This window comes from Monopterus albus, unplaced genomic scaffold (genome assembly GCF_001952655.1).
Source record: "Monopterus albus unplaced genomic scaffold, M_albus_1.0 scaffold26.1, whole genome shotgun sequence".
NCBI classification, from domain to species: Eukaryota; Metazoa; Chordata; class Actinopteri; order Synbranchiformes; family Synbranchidae; genus Monopterus; species Monopterus albus.
Genome location: NW_018127906.1, coordinates 2,085,797 through 2,095,961, shown reverse-complemented (window position 1 = coordinate 2,095,961; position 10,165 = coordinate 2,085,797). Strand labels below are relative to the sequence as shown.

Below are 10,165 nucleotides of genomic sequence, written 5' to 3'. Positions count from 1 at the left end.
GGGGGGGGGGGATTGTCTCTCCAGGGTTCAGGGGTATTAGTGATGGTCTGCCGTGTCTCCAGTGGATCCTGTGACAGCTCTAATGTCGGTGTGATTTACAGACCACTGGACAAACAAGCATCATTACCGCAGCCTGTAAACGTGGGTCTGACCAGACGCTCCCAAAGTGGGGTCTGGGGACCCTCAGGGGCCCTTAAGAGGCTCCCAGAGGACCCCTTAGCGAAATGAGAGAGTTTTATTTGACTATTATTTCATTCAGGACGAGATAACAGACGGAGTGAGAATGAGCGATCAGAGGTTTGAGCCTCTGTCGTCACCTTCACACTAAACAATAAGTGACAGAGAAAATCCTCTCGGCTCCCAAACTTTACGATGTGAGGGTCCCCACAGCGAGACACGGTGTCTACTTAAAGGAAGGGTCCACCATAAAACACTGTTGGGGATCTGGCACGGTGGAGTCCATTCTCACAGCAAATCGCTTCATTCCATCAAGTCATTTCCTGTAATTGAGTCCTTGGAGTCATATTTTCATAAAACAAGTGGAAAAACATTTTAAAACCTGTTTCGTTTTTAAAGTACTAAGATTTATCCTTCTCGATCCCTATATTATTCTGTTTCAAAATATAAACCATCACTTCTAGAAAATTCTTAAAACAGCCAATTTAAATGGGAAACAAGTTTGGTTTAAAAAAATAATGTTTTTATGATTCAATTCGTGTCTCACAAGACAGAAATAATGTTCATCAACATTTAAGCTTCAGGTTTTGGTGTCAGGACTCTGTGATCCCAACGATGCCGACTGTAGCTCTGCAGATGTTCGTCCATGCCACTTTGTTGCACACTGAAAAACTACAAACCCATCGTGGTGAAACGTGGTTCAGACAGTCCTGATCTTATCACCATGAATTTTAAAAACTTTGATCACTGAACTTTTCATCTGGTCAACTTTTCAGTTTGTCCACAGGGTTTATAATTGAAAAAAGGCTAAAGAAAACTTACATTTCCACTAGCATCTCATCTCATTCTGTCTTTTTAGATGGAAAATTGAAAGTGTTGCCTTTAAAGATCCCCGGGTTACGACTTCAACAAAAGGAATGAAGAACATAACATGTTTATTTTGAGTTAATTTCTGGGCTTGTGCACATAAAAGGGGATGTCAGGTCAGGGGTTAACACTCACAAATGCAAACTATATGTTGTGTAGCTGTTTCCGCTCTGTGTGAGAAAGGAAAAGAGCCACTTATTAAAGTGTCTCTGCTGAAAACCTCCTGCCTCCACACAGACAATCATCTCTTTTGAGTGTAAGACTCGTGAATTTCTGACATTTTACAGAACATCAACGATCGGCCTCGTCTCCAGGGTCGCAAACTGTTTCTGCACTCACAAGGAAACTGAGCCCACTGTCAATTACAGAGACAGGAAAATTAAAATAAGACACCAGTTTACTGCAGGTTATTCCTGATACGTGCTCTGAGTGAACCTGTCCTCCAGGGAGCGACAGTGTGAAGGCCGAACAAACACTTTAACAAGGTACCGCTGCTGTTTTCATGCACAGAATCAACAAAATCGACTGCGTGACAGAGCAGCTAAATGCCAAACCACTGCTAAAGAGTAAAACTGCTGCTGCTGGAGGTCTGTGTGGTTCTTCTGCTGCTGGATAACAACTGCAACGCTGCCCCCTGCTGGCCCTGCGGAGAACTGCAGCTAAGTCTCATTGACTACGAGCACAAGCCAAAAAAAAAAAAAAACAGAACATAAAGCAAAGAGGGGGAACAGGAACACTGATGATTATAACATGTCTGGAGCCGACTGAGTGGACATATATAAGAGAAAAGGGAAAGAAATAAATTACAGCATTAAAACCGCTAATTAAAGATCAGAAATAAAGACAACATGAATACAACAAGGACAAACCAACCTATAACTTGGGAAAAGTGTCCATACAAAGACAGAAACTATAGGAAGTAATATACAGTATATACCATATGGAACTGGATATTGTTTTAACGAGAGTCACACTATGTTCTATTCAAGTGTAGGTTTGGGATTCACACGTAATGCACACTGTGAGGAAACAACTTTCTCCTGCTGGGGACAATGAATCTAAATCTGAATAAATACATCTAAACAAGGCAAAGCGTGAAAATGTGAAGGAAAAGGAAGTCGTGGTCGGAGTCAGCACAACTTCACAGAGAGCCTGTTCTGTCTTTCTGAGGTGTTTATTTCCTCTGTTATACGGTCAGTGTAGATTAGAGCAGCGCACACAAAATATCCAATGTGAAGATATATGAAACAACACAAAGCACAGTCAGCGTATGAAAGCAGCTGCTTCGATCAGCTGTGATCAATTCGCCAGGACGGAAGGTGAAAATGTTGCTCAACCTTTGCCTGACACCGACTCCTTTATCTTTTATCACTGCTTTTGCTTTTGTTTGGTTTTAAGTCAATCTGAATTCCCAGGGTCCATTTGGTGAAAACGTATCATAGTCAGAACCAAAGACATCCAGTGGCAGGTACGACAGCCACAGTGTCAACAACCTGTCGTCACGTGACCAAACTTCAGTAGGTCACGTGACGACAGCCCAACACCTTGCTGAGGACGACCATGAGCTGTGGATGATTCAGAATGATTACATTCATTAACCTTGTGACACAAAGTTTTCAAAGATATATCTGTTTTTATTTTTAAATATGAAAGTTTATTCTTCAGTTTTCCATTATCAGTAATATTAGACTTATTTTATTCTTTTTACTAATGTTCCCTCATCATTTAACTACTTATTTTTCTCTTTGCTTTCTGTCCCTGTGCTAGTGGTGGAGGCTCCATCACTGGTGTTTATTGCACTGCTCGATAACATTTTCTGTTTGTTTAATACTAAAAAAATCAGACCTCTAGTAACATGTCGTGTCTTAAACATAAGAACATATTATGGTTAAGGCTACAGTTATACACGTCGTAATAATAATATTAAACACCCTGTCTGCTGACAGTCATCAACTCTTCTCTCTAGGTATCCTTGACCAGATGTACCCTGTAGAAACTCATAAGCATGACTAAGCATTTAACAGTCTAACTAGACATCCTATCGCCACTAAACATTTCTAATACATAAAGTATCTATCCCATTTCTATCTGACTAAAAATACCTAACACAGCTTCCAAACAGGCTTTGCGTGTATGCAGACTGAGTGCTAGACATCATGGATGTTGTTATATGTTCTTGTTTGACTTACATTCAGTGTTGGGATATTCATACAAGTCTCCCGTCCACAGAGGACAGGGGACGACATTTCTCCACTAGGACAGACGGTTGTTTTGAGCCTGGACTCATCCTGTCCATCTGATGGTACCAGCTCAGCTGCACTTCGCTAACAGGCTCAACTGTCACGTTACAACCAATCAAAACACAATAAAACCTGTTTGTGTAACAAATGACTGAGGTCACTTTCCTCACACTGACATTAAAGATAACCTCAGAAATAGAAAACTAGCATTCGACCAGTGACGCCACAGGAGTGGACTCTGACAGAGACACCAGAAAGCAAAGTCAGTCATCGTTTCTGATCACATTAAATGTTTCTCAGAAAACACAGAACTAACTGTACATGAATATACCTGTAATTACAGATTTGACAAAGTCAGCTGCTGATGTTGGGATAAAAACTAGACAGTTTCAACCCTTTAGATCTGAATTTAAAGCAACAATTAGGTGAGGAGTTATGCCAACTCTTCAAGAGAAGAGGAAGAGTTTCTCTATGCTACAGGGAATCTGGAACCACAAACACAACAGGTGTGTGTGCAGGTAACCAACTGTGCTTTGGCTGCAGGTTTTATAATTTTGTACATCATCGATGTAAATCACAGCCTGGAAAAAACCAAGTTGGGTCAATTCCTGTTTACTGTGTTATTTATTATTAGTGGTTTTTCCCTGTCATCAAGTTAAGCTCACAGATCTGGGAACAGGGAGGCATCAACAAAAACAAGCCTGACGGGTCAGAAACGGGTGTTAGTGAGGACCCTCCAGGTCGGCTTTCAACTTGAAGACAGACGTAACAGGCAGCACAGTGGAGAGCCATGAAGTTCTGGATGCTGATGAAGGATAGAGGGCAGAGTTGGGCCCTTAGCGGAAAAAACAAACTGAGAGACTCGTGCACTGTGGTCTGAGCACACGGAGGTCTTTTTGTTGAGGTCACAATGCAAATGCTGAGTTTGATCTGCATGCAAACGGCACCAGGCGTCCGTCTGTCGGCCTCCGTGAAGACAAATGGTGTTTATCAGCCAGTCTGGGATCAATGGCGGCGGCTGGCACAGGACGCCGCCTAATTATCTTTTTTTTGTTAAAGGTTGCATTTATTAGTATCCATCATCGCTGTTGTTACATCAATTAATGCTGTTGACGGGCGGAGGATTTGTCACCCTCTGCTCCCCCCCCCATCCTTCACAGGCAGAAGAACCTCCTCTCCTCTCCTTGGCATTAAAGGCCTGTCATCCCAGCATGCTGCGGGGCCCCTGGCCCCAGCCCAGCGGTGTCAATTAAATTTGATTGACTGAGTAAAACAAGCACACAAATAAGCCAAAACAACAGACACAAAAATCTATACATGACTCCTCTGCCTCCCTCCTTCCCAGCTGTCAAATCAAGCACTCGTCTCGTCTGTTTTCAGGGCGTGTGCCACGGGCGGCCGCCACAAAACAATCGCTCCAGAAAACAATCGTTCCTGTGTGTGTGTGTGTCAGTGTTGCTCGTCCCAGCTACCCCCCCCACCCTTAAACACCAGCCCCCCTGTCCAAACACCCCCTCATCCACACAGAGTGAACCAATTAGCAGCTCTGAAGCCTCGTCCACATTGCACAGCAGAGGCCCCTGGGTATTGACTCAAACTGTTGTCCAATAAATGAGGTCTAATTTATCAGTTTAACTCCCCCCCGAAAGGAAAGGAGGAAGGAGAGAGGGCAGGAAAAAAAACAAGGAGCGCTTGTTTTTTCTTACATGACCTGGCGAGGAACGTTTGGAAGGCCCAGATAAATGCTGCCCTCCTCACATATCACACCCTCGTCTGTCTCCGCGCCGCTTTGCTAATTGTCAGCCACTGAGCTCATGTTTCATATTCTCAGCCATGACTGAGGGACGCTATTAGAGCAAACCCCATTAGGTTCCGTGGGGAAACAGTCGGCCCTGCGTGGGAACCATCAAAGGCCAATTTGCTACCCAAACACCATAAATCCTGCCTTGTTAAGTGACTGTTTTTGATGCCGCCGGAGTGCAGAGATAAATATACACCCTGTTATGTATTGTCCATTAAATTACCAGAGAGCACAATTCACACACGGCATCCATCTCGATCAGCAGTGGTCAAACGTCGGGTCCTGGGACCTGCAGAGGGCCCCTGAGTGCTGGAGGAGACCCCGGTGAAAGTAAAGACAATTTCACTTGTTATTTAAGAAGCTTTAAGTTGCAAAACTTGGCTTTTTATCCCAAATCTGATTTCTGGGGGGCTGATTGTTTATTTTGGGTTTAGGATTGAGCAGAGTCTAGTCTGACTCAAAACAACCTGATAAGTCAAATCAAAGTGCTTTTACTCAAATATTTTCCGAAGTACATCTTTTCTAAAGGCTCATTTTCAGATTTCCTGGAGGAACATAATCAGTAATGTAACTTCTGAAGTGATTTTAGGAAGACAGATTAACGTCAACATTGTCTTGTGGACACCTGCTAGCTGGAGAACAAGGCGGTGACTGCAGCACAGCATCAGCACTAAACCTACTGGAAATGGTTTGACCCTCACAGGTCAAGACTGAACCACAGGTCAGTGAAGGGGCTGAAGGTGCAGAAACACTTGTATGGTGCTTTAATGTCAAATAACAAATGGAAGTCACTGTACAAAGCATCATGAATGGTCAAGGTAAGTCAGCGTGATTAAAACGTGTTAAAAACATTTATTAGTCCACAGTCATTAAACCTAAAAAAAAAAATATGACCTGGCATCATTTGGGCATCCAGAAACAAGGGACGAGTTTATTTCACTTCGTCTTCACAACAGTTTAAATAACAGGACTGTGTCTTCCAACATTCACTGATGTTGCATTGCGCTTTTTTTTTTTTGCACTGAGTGAATATGTGAGTCGATGTTGCAGCACTGTCGCTCTGAACAGTTCACTGAAATGACAAACAGGTACAGGTCAGATAGTCTCCTCAGCAGAACCATGGCGAGCTCCTGTCACTGGTCCTCAAGTGGTTACAGGGAAAACACGTCAAATACAACAAACTGCGTTTCAGAAACAGTCTCGTCAACACAATTGGCCCCATAGACAGAACACGGTTTTGGCAATGAGCAATATTTGAGGCAACACAGATGGAAAACCTGCCCGGCAACTGCTGACGACAGGATGTGAAAAACCTCCAGAAACATAAGGTCACTTGTTATTTTAGAGTCTTCTGGTACTTTGCTCTGTTTCCTTGGAAAGAATTATGGAATCTGGTTCCAGATGTGGGAGAGCAGAGACAGTAAGGTGCTCTACTAGCACAGTCAAATGCTTCAAAGTCTGATTATGCCAGTAATTATTTTGAATTAATTAATTAACTAGATATGAAGACAGACTCTATTTTACTCAGTGGAAACAGATCAGTGTCAACCAGATGTGAGTAACCTGCACAGCAGGACTGCTCTGGTCCACACAGCAATGTGAACTCTCATGTGAACCTTCTGCTGCATCAGAGTGTCTCAATGTAAACACGCATCAAAAAGACATGATCATGTTTGTCCTAAAGACAAACTAGAGAGCTGAGGCTGTAATGTGGTGCCGTTACAGGTGAATTAATCTTCTCATCAAAATCTCTATGAGAGCAAGTTTCACAGAATACTATGGATGGTGGTGGCAGTCAGTGTTAGGTATGGATTCTCCTGCCGGATGGCTCCATGGGATTTTAGACATTACCTCTAGCACCACCCTAAAGAAAACACATCACACTTGTATCCCCAGAGCTGTTCCGTCCAACGCCGGTGTACTGGCAGGTGTTATGAACAGTACAGCCTCTGGGGGCCGCTAGCGAGGCTCCAGCCTCTGTATTCACCACAAAACAGTTCCAGCTGATTAACAGGGAACAGTTCAAACTGATCAGCTAATTAGAGGTTAGATCAGATAAATATCACATGTTCTGCAGCCCTGGATGTCTCATTAAGTGGTGGATTTATTGAATCAGTTTTTTTTCTTTATATCTCATATACATATTTGGTGGACTCAGCTTAATGAAGTCGCTCCTCAGTGATGCCGTCCATGCAGGCTCCAGGTGAGTGCCACCTACTGCCACAGCAGTAAACACTGAATGACAGCATCAGACTCCAGCCTCGGCCTTCTAGTTTCAAGCTTAGAAGAAGTTTGTAAATGGCGGTAATGTCAAGAAATCTGTATGAAGTCTCTGTAATGCACAGATGGATTTAAAAGTCTGTTTCAGATTCTGCTTGAAGTCCAAACACTCGGCCTCAGTGGCTGTAGAAGGTGCTTCCTACACCTCCCCATCTCCGAGACACGCCACACAACTAATGTCTACTTCATGCCAAACATACTGCATAGATAACAACCATGGACAAACAACTGTGGAATATAGTGTAAAAAACATTAAATACTACTCTATACAGTGGTGTCAAAACAATCGGCTGTGCTGGTGCACGTTAACCATGTGCACAATTATTATCATAGTTTTTTCTTATTACAAATGATATAAATGTGTGCACAAACATAAATACTAATATTTCACAAGTTCATCTTTAGTGTGGTTCAGAGTACAGCAAGAGAACCTGCTCATCTCCATGTGGACAGATGAAGGTTTGGCACTTTTTCGCTTTCTTCTACAAAATCAAACTCAACTAAAAACTCCAATGAGCTGACGTAGGGAGATTCTGGCACAAACTTAATTCAGTCTGTCACTGAAAACAAAACCTTCAGTCTCGTTAAAAACAGGCTCTTCCCGTTCACCTTGTACTGATTCAAACAGAAACGCAGGCGGGACAGTTTCTGTTTTTGTCTTTCAGGCCATAAACTTTACAGAAAATGTCATGAGCCAAATGTCTGAGGCAAAGAACCTGAGAATCGTGATGTTTAGCAGGTAGAAAAACCTCAGGATGACTAACATAAGAACAGAACAGTGAAATGATGCTTTATCTGGGAACAGCAGCTGCTGCTTAGTTCTGTTGATTTTCGGACAAATTTGATATAACCAGGTATGTTTGGGGCAGTGCTGTGAACTAGGGGTTGTGAGTAAAAGAGGACAGATGTCTCCGTACAGCAATATCTGACTTTTCTTACCAAGAAAGACATTTTCAGCTTTTCTGTGTCTGTGCGTGGAGCGAGAGAACGACCACGTTCCCTGTTTTACTGAGACAAACAGCCTCCTCTGTTACCGGGGACTGCAGCTTAAGACACAGCGTTAGTTTTCTGTTAAATGGACAAAGGCAGCTGCTAATTTGAAATCACACTTTTAATTTGGTCCAATTTTATGGCAAACATCTCACTGAGTTATTAAACTATAAATTTACTGTCCTGTTAACCCCTCGACCTCCGTTCCTGTTTACTTTACTGTGGATAAATAAAAAGTATTCATAGCATTGCTTTTGAAAACTGCCAGAAGCCTTCGCACGGCGCTGTACGTGCGTCTGGTTCTGAGCAATCTATGAAACAAAATAAAACTGCGATGTCTGACACAGGTTCATCTCTGTGAAACGATCAGGTTCGCTGCCTCACTGTTGGCTCTTTGCTTTGTAGTCAGGTGGTTTTGAGCTCACGGCCCGTCACTAGGCACTAGTTGGTTAGACATTACTGGTTTTGCTCTTGCCCTTGGCTCCGCCTCCCGGGCTGCTCTTGCTGTCTGACTTCCTGCCAGGTGAGTTCTGACAGGTGGGCTGTTTCACAGCAGAGCCTGACTGACAGCTGCTGCTGTTGTTATTGTGGTTTGTGTTTCCGCTCAACGTCTCTATGATGGAGCGAAATGTCCCAAATGGACGCTTGCTTTCAGAGCTTCCTGTCAAAGTCCTCTCCTTGCCCTGATGCCCTTTGGGTGGCTCTGCCTCCTGGTTGGAGCTCTTGTGGACCTGCTCGTCAAAGGTCACCCTCAGTTTGAGGTTCTGGGATGTCTTCCTGCGAGACGAGGGAGACTTCAGAGCGCTCTTGGGGCTGGTGGCAACCTTCTGGCCATTGGCAGGGTCATGGAAGTCGCCAGAAGCATCTGATGTTTTGCCCTCTGTGGCCTCGGGGTCGCTGGAGGTGGGGGAGGGGTTGTGACAGATGCTGTCGACAGACTTTGACCCAGTTAGAGAGAATGCTAGCTTCCTATCGGCTGAGGACGACGACGAGGGAAGGTGCTTCTTCATCATCAGATGAAGGTGGTTTGACACTGGCTCCTCCTCTGTGACTGGCAGGTGGGACGGCCTATCAGACCGCACCGTGTTTGACAATGGGGCTCCTTGATTTTTACCCTCCTCTGTTGGATAACCATCAGAATCAGACTCACTGAGAGAGCGCTGCATGATCTGTTTGAGTCTCACTAGTTTGAGCTCTCTCCTCTCCACCAGCCCAGTCCTGCGGCCCCCAGGGGCCCCAGTTCCACAGGGGCCGTCTCTGCTCAAGCCACCCGCAGGAGGCAGCCTCTCCCTCGGACACAGCGTCTCCGACATGTCCTTCCCCAGCAGCTGCCTTAACACAGAGTCTGGACCCACCCCTCCCTGACGCACCAACCAGTGAGCGTCACCTGGAGTCCCCTCTGCTGTCAACATCATCTCTGACCACGCCTCCACTGAGGGCTGGTGGGAGCTGGAGTCCAGAGAGGGAGACAGGAACGATCATTTATCTTCACATATTTTCAGCATGTATGATAATGTCAGGAATTATTATAGCTATAGCTATTTCCACACACACACACACACACACACACACACACACACACACACACACACACACACACACACTCACTACTACTTCCACCATTACTACTACTAATACAACTATAATACCAAAACAATGACAACACACAGGATCAGTGTAAGTCCCTAAAGTTTAATATTTCTGCTCCGACCTTACAATTAAAAATGTTGATAATCACGGTAAAAAAACAGAGTAGACCTGCAGGCCCGCTGTACCTCTGGGCCTGCTGCCTGACGATGCAGGAAGTTCA

At 44.2% G+C, this 10,165-nt stretch overlaps 1 protein-coding gene across 1 annotated transcript in view; it reads right to left on the bottom strand.

Annotated features, from left to right (window-relative positions):
- Window positions 1-6,091: 6,091 nt before the first annotated feature.
- The window catches only part of sncaip (synuclein, alpha interacting protein), a 14,449-nt gene continuing 10,375 nt past the window's right edge, over window positions 6,092-10,165 (bottom strand). The window contains exon 12 of the mRNA XM_020595255.1: window positions 6,092-9,804. Coding sequence (XP_020450911.1) covers window positions 8,805-9,804 — 1,000 coding nt within the window. The 3' untranslated portion in view covers window positions 6,092-8,804. The remainder of the gene's footprint in view (window positions 9,805-10,165) is intronic.